Genomic DNA, 25,508 nt, shown 5'->3' with positions numbered 1-25,508 from the left:
ACTAGCTGTTAGGGGTGAGCTGCTTAGTTCTCACTGTCAGGCATGAACATGTGCATCTCTCAGTGGGTACCTTTTCTAACTTAAAGTGTGAGATGTTGTGATAGCTTTGTCAAATGTTATACTTGGGGTTTAACAGCATAGAACAATAAAACAAATGGATTTTAATGCCAATATACTTAAAACGCACATTTTCATTTTAGGTAACCTGTTTACCATCTACGGGTTTGGCCAAATAAACAGCTCTATATTAGGGAAAATGTGCTTTCAAATTTTAGACTGGGTTTTGGATTTAAAGATCAATGACACGTATCTTTTTACTAAATGTGTAGTTACAAATAAATCCAGGCTTCCTTCTAATTTTTATTTGAAAGTATTTGGGCTAAGTAGAGATACATTTGTATTATAATTTTATATTTTGATTATTCTAAGTTAAATAATTTTGACTTGTTTTCTAAACTTCAACTAAATAATGTTTGTATGGTGAAAAACCTATCACAGGTGAGATGACGCAAACTTAAGTTATCACAAGTTTCAGCGCGGTGTAAAACTGAGCTACAGGTTACAGGTTTACTATGTCCTGGAGTATTTTGCAGCAGGAACAATAACCTCTTAAAGTCTTTGTTGGTTGCCTAGCAACCTCAGAGTGACCAAAACACTGCAGGACCTTTCAGCTAAGGTTTATGTTCTGATGAAAACCCTTGATTATAACTTTGTAATTAGTGAGCTTTGGATGAGCTCATGAGTGGATTTTATTATTTGATAGAGCACTAAGCTAGGCTGCTGAGCTGCTGGCTGTAGCAAGTTAGGCAGACATGATGGTGGTATGATATCTTTTCAACTTACTCTGCTTCTTTGCTAATTAATTGTGCTAATGCACAACGTTAAGTTTCTAACTTGCTCAAAGCTTGTTTCCATGGCCATATGTCATGATTGCTCTCCCTATTGCACTTAGCAGCCTATTGTCCACTGGAAGGGATTTCTTCACGGATGAAAGATCCAGAGAGGTTTGAAATTGGATAAAATGAGCTCATCAGACGGAAGAGATTCACATTTTCTTTCTCAGACTTTCTTTCCTTTTTTTTTTCTTTCTTTCATTCTTTCTTTCTTTCTGTCTTTCTTTCTCTGTCGGTCTTCCTCTTAACAACTTGCCGCATCCCATCTGCTCTTGAATTTGAAAAGCACATGTAGTCCCTTTGAGCTTGCCAGTTAAAATAATGAGTGCCAGGTAATTTAATTCAAAAGATTAACGTGACTTGAAAAGAGAGTCAGTGAAGTATGAAGGTATTCAAAGAAGGTGGTTACATTTTGGGTGGGTAGACAAAGTTGTCATGCTCCAAAACATGATTTGATTACAGTTACGTCTCCTTTTGTGAACTGTATTCCACCTGTGAAATTCATTTGAATACTAATGATTTACAGCTTTTGTAACACGTCCCAGGAGGCTCTAAGAGGAGAGTCCTCACTGGGTCTGCTCATGTCAAAGTCCTGCTAGTCAAAGAGACCTTTCAGCATGAATAACATCATTGTTCCAACAAGAGGACACAAAGAATTCTGAAATAGTCTCCAAGAAAATGATTTTCTACTGTAACATATTCATTTATTCACATTCATATTCATCTTTCCAATTCATTACTCACTCGAGACTTGAACTTCTGCTGGATGCTTAATGAAAGCAAGAATTCAAATTGGTCTGAGTGTCTCCTCAAAGCAGCAGGAGGCAGAAACCTCCATCAGTCTACAAATAAATGTGTTGTGTGGTCTGTCTAGTCAGAACGTGTTTCTTTCACACAGCAGGGATTTTCTGGTTCAACTATGATTCTAGTGGTCAGAGAGTTTATTACAATAAAACTGCTTTCATTACTGTAAATTCCTTTTGCTAACGTCATATAGCAAAATAAGACGTAGAGCGGGAAAGGCTGTCCCAACCATCCAGTCTGATTTATCACATGTTCTGATTTATTTTCTCATACTGATCTCAGAGCAGCTTCAGTTTACTTAACATCAGGAAATCATTCACAGCTTAAACCCAGTTAACAGCTTGACCTTTAAAGCTTCATTTTTACTTCCCTCTGACAAGATGTCTGCTATGTTCACAGCGCCATGTAATATTTATAGCTCTTGTAGCCACAGATTTAAACTTAGATTAACTTGTCTTGTATCTAACACATAACGTTCATTCTCACTGTATGAACGTTACTGTAATATAGTTCTTTCTTTAGATATGTTTCCTCATTGTTTCTTTTGATTTATTTCCCCTGATTCTGCCCTGGCTTTGCTTCTCACACCGGGGAAATCAACCAAAAGCCAACAACAATTAAATGTATAAGATTTATAAGCAGTGCAGCCTGTCATATTGTGGTTTTCAGAGTAATAAAACATAGCCGTGGTACCTATGATAAAGAAAGCAGGCAGTGTCCACAGGAGGATCTACTTTAGAGGTTTAATAGGAAACGATATACAGTACTACTCTGTGAAAAGACATTTTCTCTGTTTCATGACCTCAAAAACTGGAACATACAAACACACACAGACACACATCTTCTTCAGAGATAGTCTTTTAATTTGACAGCTGCCTATGTGACAGACAGACTGACTGATTTGACAAAACTGGAACGAAGAAAAAATGTGAAATAGGTATCCACATTTTTTCAGTTAAAATTGTTGTGAATTAAAATCTAGCAAAGCTAAAATACAATGCAAAAATAATTGGGAAATGTACTGAAAAACCAGAACACTGCCAACCAAAATAGCTGTAAAATATTGCACTTATTAAGTGTTTACTGCATTAGGACTCTTTCTGACATAAGTCCCTCAGGCTCAGCTCCCTTGGCTTCTTTGTAACTACATGAATGATGGCAGCATTAGAGCAGCAGAGGCATGAAGCTCTACCATCCTCTGAAACACCCTAATAAAGATAAAAAAGTACCAAACCCACTTTTATTACTACGTAGACTACACACTGAATGCTGTTAAAGGGCAGTAAAATTGGGCGCTGGATTGCTGCTGGATCACAGACGTTTGCTGCCTTTAAGGAGTAGAAACTCAGAGCGGCTGGGATTTCCCTACAGGCTTCACTCTGATCTCTGTTAAGTAGTTTCTTCTTCACTTGTTTGTAAAGTGGTGTATAGTGTTCAGTAATCCGTTGCATCAGTTGGCAGTCGCTGACACTGTAGCGTAAATTATTAAAAAATAAAATTTTCTGCTGAGTTCGTTTGCTAATCAGAACAAAAGTTTGTCAGCAGAAGTGCTTGTACTCACACATTTGAAAGTAGTGTCATTTTGACGCTGTCTCCTTATTTGAAATGCTTCTGGCTTGAGAATCACATTTCTTCCACTCTTGTTGCCTATTTTGGCCAATGAGGAAGTAAAAACTCTCACCTGGATGGATGGTTTCAGCTGACATACAGTGCAATCATGCATTCATATGATTGAAGGAGGCATAGCTGCTGAAAGACTCACAATCAACCCTTCATCACAGCGAATGTTTCACAAACCTGCCGTCTCACCACTGATTTGACTTGCCAGTTTCTGTTGATTTGACGTCTTCTTGTAACATGTTTAAAATATCTTTTATTGTGAGTGGCGCCAATTATCATCCTGATTCAAAACAGTGAGAGCGAGAAATGCTGTTCATACTTCATGCTGTATACTACAATGACTCTTCCACAATTTAATGCAGTATTTACATCTATTACACACTAATCAGTTGAAGTAATGATTGCTCTATATTTTCCCAGGATAATCTATAACTCCTGACATTTATGAATAAGGATCCAACCATAAAGTACCCTTGTGCATACAGTGTTTCTCCTGAGACAGAAGTGAGTTTCTGCACGCCGTCATGATTACTGATTACTGCGGCAAAAGGAAAAGTGAACGGATTAATTAGCTGCTAGCTGATGAGAATTAATAGGAAAAAAAACATCCAACACTGTTTGGTTCATATTGAATTATTTTATTTTGGCACAATTAACATGGTGGCAAATTTAATACCTTATGCAATATGTTAATATTGTTTTTATTAAAATACACAAATGTAATTTCCATGCACTCTGTCCTTAATGCAGCCATCTCAATAATGGTATGATAATTTGTGTAGTCATGTGCAACCAGTGTTGTCATTTCAAATTGCTTTGCCTAGTTAGACTAAACAGACATTTTAACATTTTAAACAGGTTTGATTTATTTATCTTCCTTACACCATGCATAGACAAATTCATGCATGCATACCTGATGAGCAGGTAAGCTAAAATAAGTGAGTGAGAGCGTTGGGTCTTTATGTGGTCATTCGTTTCTTAAGCACATGCATGTAGGCTGGAAGTCGTCCGAATATTACAGAAATGTTTGAACATGCTATTATATGTACATGGCATACAGGTGGGAATTTGACTTGCAAAAACAACATACGCATAAATAAAACATGCTCATGTTTTAAATTCACATATTAATAGCGGCACGGATCTCCATATTTACAGCATTATGAAGTGGCTGTTAGTCATTGCGCATAAACAGTCAAAGGATGAGGCTGGAGATTTTCAACATTTTTTTAAAAATTGAAAATACAAGCCACCAACATGTTACTCTGTCTAATGGTGTAATGGTGTTTGAAACAAGATTAGAAAGTGTTTGGGGACCACTCCAAGCCACATGTTTGGACCACAACACATGACTGAATCTGAACAAACCTTACAGTTGGGAATGCTGCAGAGAGCACAACTTGTTTTGCTTGAGACAAAAAACATTTGTAATAAACATTTTGGAATTTGATTTGCATATAAATTACTATATATGCACTAGCAATGAAATGCGCAATATATCTCACCTTTTCAATGATGAGGCAAGGCAACTTCCCACGAGACATCAAAAGCATCATGACAGAGGATAAGAAAAGAAACATTAAAATAAAAAGTGCATCTTTAAAGGAAGAATGCATGTGCAACATTTTGTAAGAAGTATAATTTGCAGTAGTTCATGTTGTATAATGAAACATGCACGTTTAAGTGGTATTACCTAATTTCATTGTCTGACTTGACAAATGCAAATATACAGTATGTTGACATACGTTACTCATTCTCCAGCAGTCGACTCAGCCTAACGTTGTTAATGCTTTGACTGTATTGTTTTCATTAAGCGAGGACGTGCATAGCTATTCAGCACAGCTTGTTGCATTATCCAACTTGTTCAATGAAAATTGAACCGAGGAAGTCGACAACCAGAAACAGACACAGCTCGCCTTTAAAGTTCGCCGCTATGAAGCGACGCTGGCTGCCGTGATTATGCCCATCTGTTGTTCATGAATTAATTCGCCAGTTGGGGGAAACACATTTATTAGCTGAGTTATTTGATTCATGTCAATGTATTCGTCTACTTATTTGACTGAGTGTGTGACTGCTAGAAAGTGTAGCATATTAGCCTATACCTACTTTTAACTGGAAGCTATAAGTTGCCATGGCAACAACAAGGAATCTCACTTTAGTACAAGGGATCCCCTTTTTGAGCTGACATCATGATGATGAGTATGACGAAAGGACTGGAAAGGAGATCATCAAAAATACATGTCTGCAGTGCACACTTTCAATTAGTAGACACAGAGACAAGATTCAATAATGCAGCGCAATAATGTCTTTCAATGCTGTTTAAACTGCTAATTTAATTTTTTTTTGCCCTTTTGGTCTAATCTAATCTAAGGTGATCAAGGGTGAACTCTACTGTGTCAAAAAGTTGCACCTTTAAAATGAATCAGTTGAATATGAATACAACTTCATGTTTCAAATCAAAGTGTGATCAATAACAAAGCCTTTGTAACTCTGAGCAGGTCCAACAACAATCGGCCTTCTCTAAAAGTCTATAACCTCATCACATCCCTTCAGCTAATTTGAGTCTGTGGGTCATTAAAACTCTCATTAAACATCTTGATGAGGATTGACCCATGCAACTGCTCGAGCATCCAGCACCTTATATCACACATATACACTGGGTATTGAACTTCCCCACAACAGTGTGTCAGCTGCAACATAACAAATGAGAGCTTGGGTTCTTCTCATGGGGACTATATATCTTTACTCGTGACAAAATTCAGCACACACGTTGTTTTTCATTTGGTAGAATATAAACTCCAGTGTGGAAAGGATTCTATATCTGGTTATTGATGACACAACATATTATACTCTGAATATGTTTGACCCTCATGAGAAGATTTCTGTGATTGGATTTCATCTTCAAACTTAATTTGGTCCCTCGAGCTCAGAATAAAAATAATAAAATTTGGACTAATAAAATTGTTTAACTTGTGTTACCAATTTTAAAACCTACACTACTTTTCATACTGTTCATCTGTCCATGCAGAAAGAGGTAAGAAAGAGCCGCCCACCTAATCCCCATTGAGCTGTGTTGTTGTGCGTCTGTGTGTCTTCAGAGGAGTAAAGCTCAGTCACTTCTATGCTTGAAGTTCACAGTTCAGCGGCATCATAAAAGTAAAGCATTGAGTATTTCTGTCTGATTTTTTTCCTTTTAGCTCTCTAGACTCACTTTTCTTCCCAGTTTAAATGGGGTGCTCACTTCATAGCAGGCAATCCACCCACACCAGCCATTCATCTGGGTGGATTGTGTGGGTGTATGTGTCTATGGGCGAGAGCGAGAGCAAGAGAGAAATGTCTCCTGGTTGTCCTTGCTTCTGAACAAGCTAGTTCATGATTCTCAGTTCAATTTAAAACATCATTTGTTATTACACTAAGCTCCAAAATTCATATTGTTTTGACACTTTGGCCTAAAAATATTTTTCTAACTCTCATGAACTCTCTCATTAGCCCTTCCCTGTTTCAAGAGTAACCTGTTTTCACCTTACCTAATCAAGCTGCAACATGTCCAACATCAAAGCTACCAGCTAGCTGCTGAATGTAGTTAGCATTAAGCTGCTGAAAAGACATTATCATTGGTATTTGGTTAAACCAAAACAAAGTGACATGTCTTTTACTACAAATTAATGCCAATGTTGCTTTGCATGTGTTGGATTTATACTTAATAACTTGCATAATTAAACTAATAGCCTAAAATAGCATCAAAGGTTTTGATATGAACAGCTACTGTAACACACATCAACCTTTGTGCTAATTGTGGGCTAGCTTAAGATTTAGTTTAGGGTGACCAAACGCCCTCTTTTGCCCGGACATGTCCTCTTTTTACGTCCTGTCCGGGTGGTTTTATAAAATCATGAAAATGTCCGGGGTTCACTGTTTTTCATGGAACCATCAAGTTTGTACTGAAATTGACCGGCGAAAAATACTACGGTAGCTACTTCGTTGCGTGACGTCATTCTCGAGGCTGATTTGTGGGCGGCTCTGCGACGTGCACATTGACAGGGAACAGCAGACAGCGGCAACAGAGCTGACAGCGGAGCAGCATTGATGCAGCTTCACAGATGAACTACAAAAACACTGCAGCAGCAACACAGCAACAGCAAAGAGATGTCTTGAAAAGACTTTTATGCTTATTTGTTGAGCAACTGGAAACTGCTGGGAAAGACCAGTTCTGCAGAAAATATGGATGGACAGACAAGGAGGATGAAGAAGAAAAGCAGGATGAATAAGACAAAAAAAATGATTAAAAGTAGATAATTATTGTTTGTTAAGTTACTATTTTTTTGAGCATTTTTTCTAATTTATTATTTATCTTGTTACCTTGAAAAGGGATATATTAAAAGCTGAATTTTCTAACACAGCGAGTTCATATTTTCACATTATTTGAAAAGAGAGCTATTATTTTGTTACAGGTAGTTACATATTTCATTTGATTTCATTACAGAAGTTACATTTGCACCACTGAGGCATAATAAATCATGATCATAAACCTCTGAGAAGCCTGTCTGAATTTGTGTCTCATGGCCGTCCGGAGTGTCCTCTTTTTTGGAAATCAAAATATGGTCACCCTAGTTTAGACTATACTACTGTCATGAAAAATGTTACTTTTCCACAACACTACTATGTGAGGTGTTCAGAGATCTGTACCTTGAAGCATGATTTGGTGTTAACAAGATCACTTCACCTTGGTTTTCAGGTCTAAAGTGGGGGAGTCATTCTTTGTATAACCCTACAACTCTCTACTAACATGCTGCATATCTAACCAGGTCCTGAGTCCCAAAAGCTAAACATTAATATGTCCTGGTTTTGAACATACCCTGTCTCAGTTTGATCCCACCTGATTTGTCACTGATTTGTCTGTGTCCTATATATGAAAATCAATGTTGTTAACCAGGCTGTTGCTGTTTTTACTGAAAGAAAAACATCACTAATGCAGCATGTCTGACCAGTGCAGCAGGTCACTGATCTGTGGCTCGATAAATGTGCCTTTGCTGTAAATTATAGTGTCCTGATTTGAAGGGTTAAAAACAACAACCTTCAGAAGACATATTTCCCCTAGGGGACAATATAAAATTGTATCGAATCGTATCTCATTGTTACAGACACTGGTTTGCATTCTAGCCTCATATTCGTGTTTTTAATAAGTTATGGAATCTAGCCTCTTTACCCTTCGAGACACACACTTTAATATTCCTTTTTTTATTTGCTTCAAACTCTGTTGGACAACTCTAGGGCTCCAGCTGAAAGGACACATTTAAAACTATAACACAAGCACTTTTTAATCACGGGATAGTAGTTCTTAAAAAGCTATATATGTATATATATATATATATATATATATATATATATATATATATATATACACACACACACACACACACATATACATATATATACATATATACAAACACACACACACATGCACATATATGTGTGCATATATATATATATATATATATATATATATATATATATATATATATATATATATATATATATATAAGCGAGAGAGCTTACTCTACTCTCTGTGTGATTCCAAAAATATATATATATAATGGTGGGCAATATTACTCAACAATAAGAACATCTCCCTATTATACTACATGGATTAAATGTACAAGATGTATTTAACAATAATAAGAACTGGTGTCAAGAAATAGCATGTTTGCTAAAACACTTAAACAATGCATCTGGTTCGTCTCATGCCAAATAAAGTCTACAATTGAATAGTTTTGCAAAAACAGCAAATTTCATCTTCCAGTCTCTGTCTTCGTGACAAAGACGTTGGCGTTTCTATGTTTTGATTATGAATCTGCCCCAAAATGTTGAATTGGCCCTTTAATATTTGGGTTAGATTTAAAACACATCCTTTTAACATTCGATTGTGTAATATGAGTGCTTGTGTAATTTCTGTGCGAGGGTGTTTGTTTTTACAAGAGTTTATGTTTTCATTACTACCCTACTTATATAACTCTCTGACTACAACAAAGTGAAGTTTGCTCATTTGTAGCTGTGACAGAAAACAAAGACAAACCGCATCAAAAGAATGCAAATTGTACTCCACAAACTATTGATAGAGTTTAGAGGGAAATCGCTGTTTCTTTATGAATTATTATTTTGCTTTCAAGCATGGCCGAGCATGCCTGTGAATCCAGTCAGAGCAGCTTCAATCCTGCAGAAATAATTTCCTTTCCAAATGAATGAGTGTTTTTATATTGACTGTGGACAAATCAGACAATAAACAACCAGTCTTTTTCCGGAGCACACTCGGTGCACCAGGCTATTATTCTCTTAATTTATGTTTAAAAAAAGCGAAGTCAGCGTTTGATTGCATCATTATATCATAATTCTCCAATGTGTGTGTGTGTGTGTGTGTGTGTGTGTGTGTGTGCATGTGTGTGTTTGTGCAGGTGCGTGTGTGTGTGTGTGTGTGTGTGTGTGTGTGTGAGAGAGAGGGAGTGAGTGGGAAACAGGAGTTCTCGTTGAAAGAAGCAGAGAGGGGGAGAGAGATCTGAAGTTCTTTTTTTCACAGAATACAGTTTCTATCCCACTCCTGCGAACGAGGCTTAGGGGACCGCACTCTCCATGGACTCTCTCTGTGTGCCAGACTTCACTGGGTTTAGCACAAGAAGCACAATTTATTGGATTACCGGGTCCACCGTGCTCATTTTGCTGGGGGCTGTGTATGTGTGTGCGTATGTGCGGGGGTTTACGTGGGTGGGCAGCTGGTGAAGCGAGGGAGGGATGGAGTAGTAAATACACGATAAAGTCATATTAGCTGTCCTATTTGATATGCAGAATTTCTAATAGAGCTGTGCCTTTTCATGTTTGGAGTTTAGAAGTTTAAGAAAGCCAGTGGGGCATTCGACTGTAGATGTAAAAGGAGTGTGAAAGCTTCTTCACGTGGATTTAACTGCACCTGTTTAAATTCAATCCTCGGGAAGTGCATCTGCATGGACAGGATAAGGTTTTGGCTCAAATGCTTGGTTAGATAAACTCTCTGCTGATGATATAACTCTCCATAATTGTCCACAAACAGAACAGACACAGATTCACAGTGGAGTGATGTAGCCTACTGGAACAAAAACTCTGTGAGTGTATGTTTGTGTCCTTGGAGCTTATTGGATGTAGCAACCCTGCTCACCTCTTCACAGATTTCAGCCCAGCCAGTGTTCGATGTTCTGTTCAGCATCTGACTTTAATCTTTCTCTCTGTTTTCTCATACTGCTATCTTTTTTTATACCCTCTTTTAATGCAATATTTACAAAAGCTAAAATCACCAAATGCTGTTTCTATAGCTGTGCTGCTTTCAATATCATTAATACTTGAAAATAAAAGCATGGGAGGCAACAAATGGGTTTCTGCCCTGCTGTGGCATGTCAGGCATGCTCTGATGGCGGATGTGCCCTTTCCCTAGCAGGTTACTTAGTGAGATAAAGAATAATAGAAGCTGGGAGGCGTTCTTGCATTAGCCTCTTCATTATTTATTCTGCAGCACGAGACATCGAAAGCATGCAGGGCCAGATCAACCAAAAAGGCTCGCTGCTTTTAGAGAGAGGGAAATCATAGCAGTTTCACAGTGTAACACTGGTGACACTAATATTGATGCTGCCTCTGTTCTCATTATTGCAAAGACGGTGTATGTAACGCGAGTTAATGTTTATGACTAGCAGGACATCTTTGATTTACGACTGATTGTTGTAAAAGAGACATCAATCAATTTGTCTCCTAATGTGTAAGTTTAAATGCAGAGATTCAGGGGTCATGAAAATGATGTGCTGGCTTTGGTCCACCTACATACTGGAGCTCTTTGAGACACTGAGTGACCGCGTCCCTCTGCCAGAAGCAGCATCTTCATCCCATTGGCGTTCCACCTTAAAAAAGATGAATATATGTGCCCAACTGGCTCCCTGACATTGACACACCGTGACTCACGCTGTCGTGCTATTTCAGTATGGCTGCTGGCAAGCCCAACCCTTCTGTAGCCTCTCCCTTCCCTGCTTCGGTCGTTTGTTTGCCTCTCCTGCTTGGCTGTTTACTTGTAATTTGGACATCTGTCAAGGTATTTTGTTTGCAACCCCGTGGTGTGATTACGCTACCTTTGCCAAATCTGAAGAGATGGATTGGTTCATACCAAATCTTGGCTGTGAAGACAAAAGCCAGACTTTGGCTTTACTTTTCATCCACTTAGTTTAGAGGGATAATTAAGAAATCATTGGGTGACAAAAAGAGCGCCAGGATACAGAGGTCACAGATGTATTCATCGGGCTTGTTCACACTCGCCCCCTGCAGTGTTAATGGGGACATTGTGGAGTTGTCCCAGTACTGTCTGTGTGCTCCCTCCCTGTCCTGTCTCACAGTCTGTTCAGTGCAGCGTTTCCATGCCAGAACCTCCTCCTTCACCAGGGGGAGAGAGAGAGGGGCAATTAAACACCTGCTGAGAAAGCAGCCACACATGCACCTTAACAGTTGCAGCATCACTCATGAACACATTCATACACAGATTTATGGATTGGTGTCAGTCGCTGAAAGTATCCAACCTGCAATCACAGAGTGCAAAAATGAAACAGGGGAGGAGCTGGTGCTGATTTGCTCTCTGATCATGTTTCATCGTGAGCGTTTCTAATTTGTTCATCTCCTTAATGAACACTATTGGCAGGATTGCATTAACCCAGCACTTAAGTTTGCTAATGGCTAACGTCATGCTCTATGCTCACATCCTATACACTCTCACACAATCACTACTGAATAATTCCACTGACACATCTAGCTTCATTAAATGTGTCTGTCTTTAATTTTCTTTTGGATCATCAGCTTCAGTGAGATTTTATACATAAAAAAAAACTGATTAAATAAAGCTGTTAAACAACCCAATCAGAGCTCTGCATTTGGTTAGATTAATTAAGGTTAATAAAAGTTGTTAAATTGTAGGCTGGTTCAAATAGCTCAAAGTGCTTATGATTCTCAAACTTTACCATCTAATAAATCCTTATTTACAGCCTGAACACTGCAGTAGTTGCAGTACTTGCACTGCAGCTTGAAGCCCTGTCTCTGTTGGCACATACGTACAAATCAACACACGTCACAATGTGCTGCGTCTTCCTGTAAACAACAGGGGAGGGTGTGTGGGGAGGGTGTGTCAGGGAAACAGCAACCATACAAACAACATGATGTTATATCACTTTCAAACAACCCTGACAAAAGATTTAAATGTAGGAGAAAAAAAACTTATTTGGAGATTATTATCTTCATGCAGCATACAGAAACTCCTGGTACACTGAGGGACTTGTCCACACAGAGAGATATGATATGGATTATTATGACGCAAGATGAGAGGTTTATTGTCTGTTGTAAAAAGCAGCTCAGCAGCATAGTTGTTGGACTACACAGCACTGACAGCTAATCAATCTTTGTCATCAGGTGAAAAAGAAAATAAGAAAAGCTGGCAGAACAACACAAAAACTCTTCATCTCCATTCTGAATTGCATTATTTCACTATACTTTCAACATATTTACACTTTTTTTTTCCACTTACAATGCTGAGTTTTAAAAACAAGGGTGGACTTGAAAGAGGCGTGAAAGTTCACAGCTTTAGGAGTGGCCAACTGTTGCACTATGGACAGAGAGGGTGTGGCCATGCTGACGGCTCGTGAGTTTCACCTGAGAACTAAATAAGCAAGCTTCACCAGTCCTGCCACACAGCCAGACCTCACAGGATCTATTCTTACTCTGGATTATTACCTCGCTTTAAGGTACGTCAAAGCAGCTTTATGTTTCTCTTCTTCATTTTCTTGGTAGAGTGTACTTTAGACTAAAAACATGCTGCCTCATCTTGTTAGTTTTAAAGTGATATACACATTCAGTGTTGCCCTCACTCCAACAAGGGTTAAAACAAGAGCAGCAAGTCCTGAATGCCAAGGTGCATTTTAGATTAAAGATAAACAAATGTGGCAGAGAAGTTGACTCCAACAATGACTACACTTTACCTTGAAATTAAATTAGAGATTAAATAAAAGCATTCAAAGATAGCAGACACTGTATTACAGTCTAATGTAATGCCTTCATGTTACTCTCAGGGTTATTATGAAGCCTGAATTCACAAAAATGAGGCTCAAGATGGCTGTGTTGCTGCTTCTAACAATCCAAATAAAAACAGGTGAGTGCTTTTTTTTTCCTGCATCCAAAGAAAAAAACCAATATTTGACATGTCTTTAAACGCCTCCTCTTGGACTGTCCTGTTTACATGAAGGATTAAATATTCCGATCAATGAAAGCAGAGGGTGTGTGATGACGAACAGCAGGTGTTTTCTGTCTGATCTGTGATTCACATTGGCCAATCTGGCGTTGCTGAAGTTTCCTACAATAATTCAGTGGGTGAATAGCATAGCAGACAGTCAATGAACCATGCACTTATAATGTGGGTGTCTGACAGGTACCTCACATAGCATTCATAGCTCTGTCTGTATGCACCGTGTGGGGTCTAACTTCATTAAAAAATAACTGATGGACTTTTATCCAAGCTGTCTTTTTTTGATACACAAACATGATATACGCCAAACTGAATGCAGCACAGATAAAGTAAGATAACATGTAAACTCTTCTTATGTCTAACTAAAGAAATACTGTCAGCGAACCGAGCAGGGGGACGGCCACCGGCTGGCTCAAAGGGTTACCATCCTTCCACAGGTTCACCTAATGGAAACCTTGTTAAGATTTTTACTTAACTTTTAAAGCTCTGAGTCCAAGTCCCTCAGGTTGTCTGACATCAGGCTCATGGCCTTCCCTCACTCTCGACTCGAATGTTAAAGTTACTGTGCTTTTGAAGCCCTTACATGCTGCGGGTGCCAGTATCCTAGCGGTTAGTGTGTGCGGCCCATGTACAGAGGCTACAGTCAATCAAGTGGGCTGTCTGGGTTTAAATCCGACCTATGGCTCCTTTCCCCACTCTGTCTCTTATTGCCAACTCTATCCACTGTTCTAACCTTACCATAACCCGACTTCTTCACTCCAAATTTACATACACTTTTTTCCTGCTAGCTCCCTTGTATGGAAACATTCAGGATAGTATTCCAGTCATGAACGAAAGGGAGTGGTGATGTTCACATACTGTAATCTCTGTGGACGTAATGAAACGTCTTCACTATGTCTGCCACTATGTTCATCTTCATTCTTTTACTGATATCCAACAAAAAGTCATATTGAACTCTGTTGCTTCGTCCGACATATATTTGAGACCAAACTATTTCATTAAGCTTTTAGTGGCTACAATTGAAACATCATCATTTTATAATTATCATAGAATACTTAAAGAGAAGTACAACAAGAAAACTAACTCACATGTAGAGAGCACCCCAGTCTGCTGGTGTGGAAGGTGCAAAGACTTTCTCACAAGAAGTGGAGTTATAAGAGACCAAAGTCAAAGGTCCATGCTTTAAACTTTACCATAATCCTTATCATTTTCTTTTAGCCTAGTAGTTCTCAGGCTCAATTACAACAGCTGTGTTTAGTAGATCACGGTCAGTGTCTTAAATGATACGGCGATGTTTGCTTCTGGAAACAGCTGTCACCTTGGAGAAAGACGAAGAACTGTCTGGCAGAAAAGTTTTGTGGTGGTTCTGACAGTCAGGAAAAGAGTTTGTGATGTTTCAGGCTGGAAATCCAGTAACGGCATTCAAAATACATCAGTCTGAAATTCATGCTGACTGACTCCGGTGGAAAAAGAGAGAACTTGTGTCTGTGTACAAGAATCAATAAATTATTATTTCATGACTATTGCACTGACTCGTGTGAGACTGGGTGGGCTCAAAATCTGCCTTACACATGAATGATAAAGTTGTCCCCTTGTAGTGCACAAGTGCACCGTCTATGGGATTCCTGATGCTTTGTGTATTTCTCATAATGATGCATTTTCAGATTTATTTGCTTCTATGTGAACATTTTTGTTTTCTACAGCTGCAGCAGTTTTAAACATACTTTATGAATAAAATAAATGAAATGAAATATGAATGAAAAAACCCTCCAGCCCTTTTAACCCTAATGTATCAGCACCTCATGAGAGCTGTGGTTTACTGCCTGATGTTAAAGTCCTGATTGATTCTTCGAGTCCCAGTTTGAATCCCTTATTTTCAAAGTGAAAGGAACCTGATATTGGAGCACGGAGTCTGGGCCGATGAGGAGGCTGACAGCTTTTGAATATGTGCAGCTCTTTATGCTAAGCCTAATGCCTCACTGGCACATTAGCCTAGCTGCCCCTCCACATGGTAAACGCGTCCTCCTTGGATCACACTGTTTATCGCCTAAGGGGGCTTTCAAAGTGTAAACATTTGACTGACTAAATTGAGCTTTTATGTCAGACTGTGTTCATCACGTCTGCGGTTTAAATGCTCTCATAAATACCTCTGACATTCTTTGTTTTGGTGCAGTGCCATTGAAGTGCTATAGCAGATATAATGAGTGAAAAGAGAGTCTGTGTTCACTTATCTACATGGTCTATTAAGACATTTAGAGGGAGTTAAACATCTCAATGGGAAGATGTTGAAAAGAAATATTTCTCAGGATGTCTGGGGAGCTGCAACATTAGCAAGATAAATACGTCGAATGCGAGGAAAGGCATTGCAATGTAATGATAATCAGCATTGAGTTCGTTCTTTAAACATGAAGCCATCAATGTTAATTAAAATCTATGGTAATAAACAATGAGTCAGTGGGGTGTGTTACAACTTAGAGACAGCTTCTAACTGCCAGTCGTCAAGTACATTTTTCATGTTTGCTCATGCGTTCACTTTTCATCATCATTCACTAACATTATTCTGACAGCTAATGAGCCTCGAGAGGTTTAAATTAAAACGTTACTCCATTTTTGCAAAAATAGGCCGAACATTTATACTTTTATTCCAGCAACCAAATGCTCGTCGGTTTGACTTAAGAGGCCAATTAGTCTCAGATCAGCCCCCCTTTTCTCTTCTCTGAGATGTTTACGAGCACTTGCAAGCTGTGAGCTCGGAAAATAGAAAATGATGGATGCATTGGGGGGGTGATTCATATTTTTTGGGTCTTATTTTTATGGTTCATGAACCCAAAATAAGATGATTTTTGAAATGTTCCGTCCCCTCAGATGTTTCAGAGGCAATGCAGGTGACCTCGTCGGGGCCGCAGACCATCCAAAAGGCCCTGGGGGAGTCGGTCAATCTGGGTTGCACATACACCCCCGGCCCCCAAGACACAGGAGAGCTGGACGTCGAGTGGTCCAACGTCAGCCCTGATATGACACAGAAAGACCAGCTGGTGGGTGTTTGTATAAAGACAGAAGGGGAGTTGTTGCGAAACCTGTCTGTGAGGTCTGATGAGGGACCTCAAGGGTTGCAACCTGCAGGCTCTGTATGTGAAATAACCTGCTTTTAAGATGGTCCCTCACTCAACAAAATGTTTGCATCGCAGATCTTATCCTTCACAGGAGGCCTAATGCACCAATACGGAGATCCAAGTATTTCCAGAAGGATGAAATTCGTAGGGGACCCCATGAAGGGTGATGCCTCTATCACCTTCTCTGATCTGCGACTGAAAGACACAGCCACCTATCAGTGCAAAGTGAAGAAGGCACCGGGAGTGGATGTGAGAAAAGTCACCGTGGTGGTGATGGGTGAGGAGGAATTCCTTTCGACTGGTTTTACTTGTTTGCTTCCTCAGACGCCTCATTCTTCTTTTAAACGTCGCTCTCACTCACATGGCATGTTGAGGTGCTTTTAGGCTGTAATCAAACCTCTCTCAGCATAGTCTTCTTTCCTTTCATACCCTTGAACCAAAGCATTGGAGCTATCCTCTAAAAGCAGCTTTTGTGTTGTTTATTCCTTTTCACCAGTTCGTCCGTCAGTGCCAAAATGTTGGGTTGATGGTGGCGAGGAGAGGGGCGGCACCGTCTCCCTCCGCTGTAAATCCTCTCAGGGCTCCATGCCTCTCAGCTACACGTGGAGGAGAGAGAGTGGAGGTGCAATTCCATCCACAGCTACCCAAGGTGAGGACCGGAGAGTAAAAAAAATGCTTTTATGTTATGCATTCATGTGTTTAATGTTGTCGTCTTTCATTAAGACTCGCAGACTGGGGAGCTTTTGATAAGGAACCACACAGACAGCAACATTGGAAGTTACGTGTGTGAGGCGCAAAACGCTGTCGGCAAAGCGCAATGTAAATACGATCTGCATGCATACAACCGTAAGTCTCTTTTGTTATCTGCCTATTTACACTTTAGCCCTCAAACTACATGCATTCACCCGAAATGAATTTTTACAGTAGGCTATTTTCTGCAGCCTGAGATGCAAAATCTCTTGTAGCCTCTTGTTAAAGATGGAACCTGTGCCTGTGAAGGAGTGGAGTTGCATTTCTGCATGTCTTCTCTTTCAGCGACCAACAAGGCGGGTGTCATCGCTGGGGCTGTCATTGGGGCATTGCTGCTGCTGCTCCTCCTCCTGCTGCTTATCTGGCTCCTGATCTGCTGCTGCCATAAACGGCGCTACCAGAAAGAGGTTGCAAACGAAATCAGGTATCGGATCAGAGCGTAAACGATTTATCCTTCAAAAATCTCAAGCCTAAGGACGGTGGGGTTGAGACCTGTGTGTTTTGTCTCCTCAGGGAGGACGCCCCGGCCCCAGAGAGCAGGCCCACCAGCAGAAACTCCAGCCTGCGCTCTGTGTTAGGGTACCGCACCCACCCTGGGGTGATCTACAGCTCTGTGAAGAGCTACCTGCCCAACAGGCAGTCAGGCCGCAGCGCCGTCTACACGGGTGGTAGCAGTGACCCATCACGTCCTGTTACTGCAGGAGGGAAACCTGCCGACCTCAAATACGACCCTCGATATGGATACCCAGTGTAACATCAAAACAAAAATTGTTTTTTTGTTATTGTTCACAAAACTCTTTGCAAGAATGTTTAGTGTTTATATGACAGTGCAATACTATATATTTAAGTAAAGAGGTGCTGGTCTTCCACTACTGTGGACTTTCATTTAATCTGACCTCATCCTGTGGACAGATCAGTCTGACTTTCATAATGCACTGTGGCACATCAAAAGATCACATAACGCATGACTCTGATTTTGCCCCAAGTGTTTGTAAAATGTATGTATATAAAAGGCTTGTTCCCCTATGATGTATATGTTACACATTGAGTTCATGGTTTTATAAGTGTGTACAATAAAACAAATCTTTCCATTTTTTTTTTAAACAATTTTTGGGAAATGTTTTTATTTTTTTTTCACACTCATCCAGGTCAGGTTGCAAGTGCAGCAGGCAAAGCAAGTGGACTTTGGATTTAATTCTTTATCTGATACTGAGAGAGAGAGAGAGCACTGAACTGAACATGAGCTGCAGTGATAATAGTAATAGCCTTGTAGTGGAGGAGCCAATAAAATATTTTCTAAATCCCCTTTAGGGTACATTCAGAATTTGATATTCAGGCTTTATAAAATAATTTTTTTATATATATATATATATATATATTTAAACAATCTCAAACATAAATGTAGCACATTATTTACCTCAAATTGAGTAAAGAAAGTTAATTTTATTTTGCCATGAGATTTCTTTGACAGTACATGAAATGACAACTGACGCAACACAGTATATATATATATATATATATATATATATATATATATATATATATATATATATATACAAGCAAGCTTAAGTATTTTTTAAGACATGACAAAAACTACATGTTAAAATTTTGACCTTTGTACATAAAAATGTTCAAACAAAGTGTGTTTCCAGAGCCTGCTGGCTGTTTTCTCGGCTGTAACTGGGTAAATACAAATTGAAGCTCTGCGCTCCTCATCATGAGTCAGAAAATTGGGAGACAGTAAAGTTGTTTTTGCTTCAGATCCTCTGTGTGCATTTGCCTCCTGGAAAATGTTTCGCTTGCAGAACAAAGTGTTTAGAAATTGCCTTTTTGTGTTGAGCTTTCCTTCTGTTATTGAAAAGCAGCCAACGAGTAAACTAGTTATTCGTCAGGCAGTAGCTGAGACACTAAGCTGCACAGTCACAACTTTGCCCACAGCCCCACCTCTCGTCCTCAGTGGCCTCAGCCCATCTTCAAAAGGTGCTTGCTGAGTCGAAAGAGCTGCAGGACATGGTGACAGTTCGAGGGCCCCTGGTCATATATTCTGCTTAGAGCCACTTAAAGGGCCAGCGCTACTCTTCACTCATCAGCTACACTGCTTGACCTTTTTCTACAAAACAGATTCAATTCTTTTTTTTTTCGATTCTCAAATTTATTTTGAACTTGCAAGTAGCACAATAAAGTAAACAGAAAAAAACAAACAGCAGAATCTGCTTATTCCAAATAAAGAGGGGAAATGACACAACAATCGTATTTTCTATTTGAGGGCATCAACACTTCGATGAGTGTTACTTTATAAATGACAAAGCAGCACACAGACATTCACACAGAAAAACATATTTGCCTCCGCAGTGTTTATTTCTTGTCTTCCTCATCAAACAAGACGAAGTCTGTCAACGGCTCTGTGTGTGTATTTATCTTGCTGTTGCACATCCATCACAGGGACAAGTTCTTGGTGTAAAAAAAAGCCTTTTCATGTACGTACAAGAGAGTCTGTCCTTTGATCCAAGCATGAACATGTGGAAGGGGAACATTAATTAATTACAAATTATTTTTTGGCAACTTCTCTGGGAAACCACGTCATCTCTTCTTTTAATAATACGTTTCTTAGAGCGCAGAGCTTCTAACTGGGTTGGTAATTATTTTTAAGAATGCACTGCAGAATCCACATTGAGTTCAAAAAAGCTTCAGCATGTAAAAAAATCTGGGCTTCTTTTGTGCCATTGTGCAAAAAGAAAGGCAGTTCTGTCCTACACATTCAGCCGTGGAATGTTTTGGAGTATTTAGTATAAAATTGATTACTTATCACTGTAATAAACATGAGCTTAAGTGCTATTCATGAAGAAAACATGGGCTAGCCACAACAACTGCTAATTTGATAAGAACCCAGTTCTCTGTATAATTGGATAATTATGAGAGGTTAAAAAGAAAAACAAAATTCAATTCAGCACCTGGTTGTCAAAGTCTGTCCTGTGTCCTCCACAGGACAGAATACCGTGATGAGCTGCTGCCTTAACAAAGCTCCTGAAGGTGATTCAGAGGTGATTTGCTCTTCTTATCAGCAAATAGGCGTGTGTCTTTATGTAAGTGTGAGTGTGTGCGCGCGTGTGTGTGTGTGTGTGTGTGTGTGTGTGTGTGTGTGTGTGTGTGTGTGTGTGTGTGGGTGTGGTCTTGTGGTTTTGTAAATATGTGGCCGGGAAGCAGGAATAACCATTTGCATGCAGAGCTTGGTTGAGTGTTGGTCCGAGCTGCCACACTGCACTGACTGCCTTACAGTAAGGTCCCATTATATAATCACATAATGAGCACATATCCTGTCTGTGACCATGCAAATACATAATCACCACAACCTGCGGTCATAACTGATGCAAATCAAACCTAGAATGCTGCTATATTAATCCCAGTCCAGGAACTAATCTCAGGACTTCACCTTGGTGTGTGATCGCTGCAGACAACTTGAGGCGAGGATTAATACCCGGATAAACAAAACAAAACAAAACAAAGGATTTGTTTGACTGCAGCCAAAGGTGTCAAGTCAGACAACACAGTTTGACGACTTGTAGGCAAAGATCTTAAGTTGAAGTGATAAAAAGCCTCATCCAACCCACGGGAGCTTCCTTTGAGGTAAAAATATGAATGTTTCTTATTTGCTCTAACCGTCTTACCTCAGCTTTCCAACCTAAATAGTAGATTCCACATGTATCTAACAAGTGTTTTGATGTACCTAAAATAAAGAAGCTAATTATGTGACTCTTTCCTCCCCCCAGGACCTGCTGACAAACAGTGACTAAATCCATTCTGAGTCAGAAAAGAAGAATCATCTGTTTGGGTGTCTGAATAATTCTGTTACCTTTTTGTCATCTCTTTTAACGCAGCAAAAACAAAACACTCCAAAACCCCACACAGACTTCCAAAACAGACATTTTAGTTTACCACTGCAGATGTATTTTGGATAAAGTTAAAATCATGTACGGCGGAGTTAAAGTTGCCCTCTGGGCGCTGACAGGTCTGCTGGCCGTCACCACCATCTTCTTCAACGTCTACATCCTGCTGATGAGTCTGTGGAACTACAAGCAGAACAAGAAGTGGACTCCGAGTGAAACCATCATCCTGGCGCTTTCTATGGCCAACATGGCTCACCAGCTGATCTGCTACATCTGGATGACGATGGATGAGGCGGACACAAATTGTCGGATCACACAGGTGACCTACACCACCATGGTGCTGCTGGTCTACAGCGTGAAATACACCATCATGTGGGACAGTAGCTTCCTCACCTTTTACTACAGCACCAAGCTGGTGAACACACCCAACCAATGCTACACACACGTCCAGGCGGTTATCCTCAAACATGTGACCTTAGTTGTGATTCTCATCCCTCTCAGTGGCCTTGGTACATGTCTGCCCATGATGGTTGTGTTTCACCCCGACAACCATACCTCAGTCAACCAGGACTGTGGGGTGTTAATGCCCGACACATTACCAGGTAAGGTGTACGAGGTCCTCTACCTGGTCCTTGCTGACGTTCTACCAGGGTTACTCATGATGAAGTGCTGCATCTCCATCTCTGTCCACTTGGGCATCCACCTGCGTAACATGAAAGCCAGCACCAACGGAGCCCACGCGCCCAAGCTGGGTGCTCAGATGAGGGTTATCCGCATGGCGTTGTCCCTGGTGGCTGTCTTCATCCTCTTCCTCATAATTGACCTGTACGTCAACTACCGGATCTCTGTGTACCACGATAACGTCATCATACTCACGTTATTCTTCACGTCCCTCTACACTACTGCCACTGCTATGGTGCTGATCTACGGGAAGAAGCCTTTTTGGAAAGCCCTTATACATGAATTCAACATCTGCATGGATGAATATCCGTGTTTGTCGTGTCTGAAGGTACCTGAACAGAAGGCCAAAGCCAGCTCAACTGCAAAGATTAAAAACTGAGAGGCAATATGCTTCACGGTGGAGTTCTGAGCTGAAATCAATTTGTCATTGTCTGGACTTATTAAAAACTCTGCAGAAACGTATTCTTTTATCTTTTGTGAACAGTTTCTGTAATGACTGCTGTCCTGCTGTATCACCATGAATTACAACTTCTTACAGCAATGCAGTAGATTAAAAAAAGGGCTTCAGGAGCTGTTTAAGTGATGCACAGATAACAGTGGTCAGGTAACCTGCTTTCCATACAAATCAATCACTGATCAGACCGTTCCAACAAATATTAATGTTTCAATAGAACAAATAATAGTCTAGTCTGTAAAATAGACCCCCAAGCATGGCTGCCTGGACATGACGCAACTCTGCACCCATCTAAAAATGCTAAAAAATACATGTGACTGTCGTGAGAGTACAGAGCATATTAATAAAACAAGAAAGTACTCACAACCTGAATCCTTCTTTTTGGTTTGCATCACAGAGGTTTTATGAGATTTTTCTCTGGCAGGATGCAGAGATTTTAAGCTGCACAGAGGGACAAAAGCAGCTGGAAAACTGGAAGGATGCCAGTCCAAAGTCCTGCACTAGTTTGAGGAGAAAAAACATATACTTGAAGGGGAAAGGTGCTTATAATCTCAATTTTACTCCTGTGGAAGTGTTCATTGGTCCTCAACAGAGGTGTCCGGGGCTGTGCGAGACATCTCCCAGGTGTCATTGTGTGTAGCTGCAGCGTTGTGTGTGTGTGGCTGTGGAGAAGCTGGGCGTTCCTGACAGAGTGCACTCAGGCTGAGCAAACCTTCCCTGAGTAAATAGAGGTTTACAGAAGTGCAGCAGACCTCTTTGCAATGCTCCATCGGTTCACACCCTCTGGCACCACCTAGTGAGGTTCAAAGTAGAGATACAATAGAGCAGCTAATCCCTCTCCACACACTGCCCTGCTCCCTCCGGCTGCTAAATGGACAAAGTAGGGAAGGGCAGCACTTCCTTTAAAGCAGGGGAATTAAGTCGTACAGAAGCCTCAGTTTCTTCCATTGAGGGAGCTGGTTGTGACTTGGCAGCTGAATATTATAAAATAGAGGCCAGTGACGTTACATATCCTCATAATGGAATTATATCCTTGATTTTTAACCACTTTTGGGGTTAGGAAGTGACAGCATGGATGTCCTAAACTGAAGAAGACTGTGAAATAACAACAAGGTCCTGCAATCAACCAGTAAAACAAATAAATAGATGTATTTAAAGTTAACAAAGTGTTAAAGGAATATTGCTGCACTATAAGTGACACAATATCACAACCTATGTTTTGGTTATATAACATTTTTATCTACTCTATTGTGTTCATGATAGAGCCAAGTTTCATCGCTGGAACTCGTTGAGGTGGAGCTAATTAACTGTCACTACTGTGTAAACACTCGGGTGGTTTAGTCCACTGGCTCCAAACATGGGGCTCTGACCCCGCTGGAGGGTCACAAGACACATCTGAGGGGTCATGAAATTCCGAATGGGGTAAAAAAGAAGAAGTCACAAAATAAATAGTTCTACCGGACACGATCTTGAGAACATTTCTTTACTTTTATCATTTCTCTAAAAACAATGTTGAGATTTATTTCAGGGTTTTTGCTTTTATTTTGATAGGATGGATTGAACAGGAAATCCAAAGTAAGAGAGGAATAATTTGCAGGATCTATGCCACAGGGCAGACTTTTTTTTTTAAATGTATCAGAGGACAGTGTATGATGATTTTATACAGACATAAATGAAACGATGGTTGCATCAGATGTAACGACTCGTTATTTTCCACCTGAACCCAGGCTGTTCGCTTTGAGGACTACAGCCTCTGTAAACAGAGAGGATGCTTGTCGACAGGCGAGGCAGGCTTTGGGCCCCGACCAGTAGGGGGCCCCTGAGGGCTGACAAACTTTAAACCACAGCAGCGACCCAAAATGTGCATTCTTTGAAAAGACATTAAAAAAAAACCTCCCTAAGGGAGCTCTGACAGCACTCACCCTTGTTGCCCTGCTAAGTGTTGCGTGCATTATTGCAGTAAAAACCGAAGGTTGTTAATGAAAGTAAACCAAAGAAAATGAAGAAAATTACACGTCTACAGGGGAGAATACAGAAACAGGAAAAAAAAGAGGAAGAGGAGTAAGTGTGGGGACACTGGCAGACATGATGGTGATAAATTCAGGTTGTAGAGGCTCTAATTATTTCTTGCCTGGAGCCCCAACAGACTCCAGAATCACAACTGTCTGTAAATAAGTATGTAAGTAAGCTAACTGCCAGGCCCTCCATGTCCTGGCATTTCTCTTTTAAAAAAACAGCAACCAAAAATCATGAAATGTTACGTTTGAACTGGGTCCGATTATTCAGATCAGTCAGCTGTAGACGTTTCTTTGGTGCAACTGCTTAAATGCTCAGACATTGATATAACTGGACACTGTTTTTTAGCCTGATCTCCATCCATGCATGTTTGGAACCACTTGTATTTGACAGTATGTACTGTATTTGAATGTTGCTAAAGCTGTAGCTGCTAATTATTGTCATGTAAAAAGTGTATTCGCTTCTGAATTTCTCATCACTATAGTGGCGATAAAAACTCATTGCACAGAAACTGCTAAGACGAACTTGACTTAAGGAACTCGACACAAGTTCAAGAACTTTGAAATCACACGCAAGCTACCATCTGTGTACTCCTGTGGTCCAAAAATCCTCCCAGCTGCTCCTATAGCTGGTTTTCTCGAGGTGATGGAAATGCTGCCTGTGTGTTTCCAGCCTCGTGTGTAACAAGTCAGAATGAGACACAGATCTGTCACGAGCCTATTGTCAGCGGAGTCGATGCCAGCTGAGGGAAAACGAGACCGTTGTGATTGATGTCCTCATATTCTATACATGACGAGGCTTTAAACTTGTTTACTGTGTCGAGAGTGGTTCCATGGAGATGTTCCTGAACCAGGATGCTGCATCGTTGTCCCCCCCCTGCATGGCTGAACATAGCTTCAAATAGTTATTGCTCCAGAGACTTTGCAGGCAGAGTGACATCCCGTGCTTCACTATCTGACAGGAAGGAACAGGCCATTAACAATCCAGATTAGCAAGACCAGCACA

General features: G+C 40.2%; 1 protein-coding gene across 1 annotated transcript; it reads left to right on the top strand.

The window, feature by feature from the left end:
• The first annotated feature begins 12,950 nt into the window (after nucleotides 1–12,950).
• Nucleotides 12,951–18,623, top strand: vsig8b (V-set and immunoglobulin domain containing 8b). Its single transcript, XM_079363291.1, has 8 exons — nucleotides 12,951–13,108; nucleotides 13,433–13,512; nucleotides 16,471–16,640; nucleotides 16,794–16,995; nucleotides 17,215–17,367; nucleotides 17,442–17,564; nucleotides 17,754–17,892; nucleotides 17,982–18,623. The coding sequence occupies exons 2-8, from the start codon at nucleotides 13,440–13,442 to the stop codon at nucleotides 18,220–18,222; spliced, it is 1,101 nt and encodes a 366-aa protein (XP_079219417.1). The 5' UTR covers nucleotides 12,951–13,108; nucleotides 13,433–13,439; the 3' UTR covers nucleotides 18,223–18,623.
• The last annotated feature ends 6,885 nt before the right edge of the window (nucleotides 18,624–25,508 follow it).

Source organism: Symphodus melops, assembly GCF_947650265.1.
Source record: "Symphodus melops genome assembly, chromosome: 1".
Taxonomy (NCBI): Eukaryota; Metazoa; Chordata; class Actinopteri; order Labriformes; family Labridae; genus Symphodus; species Symphodus melops.
Note: the sequence above shows the minus strand (reverse complement) of the source record. Positions and strands in the feature narration are given on the sequence as shown.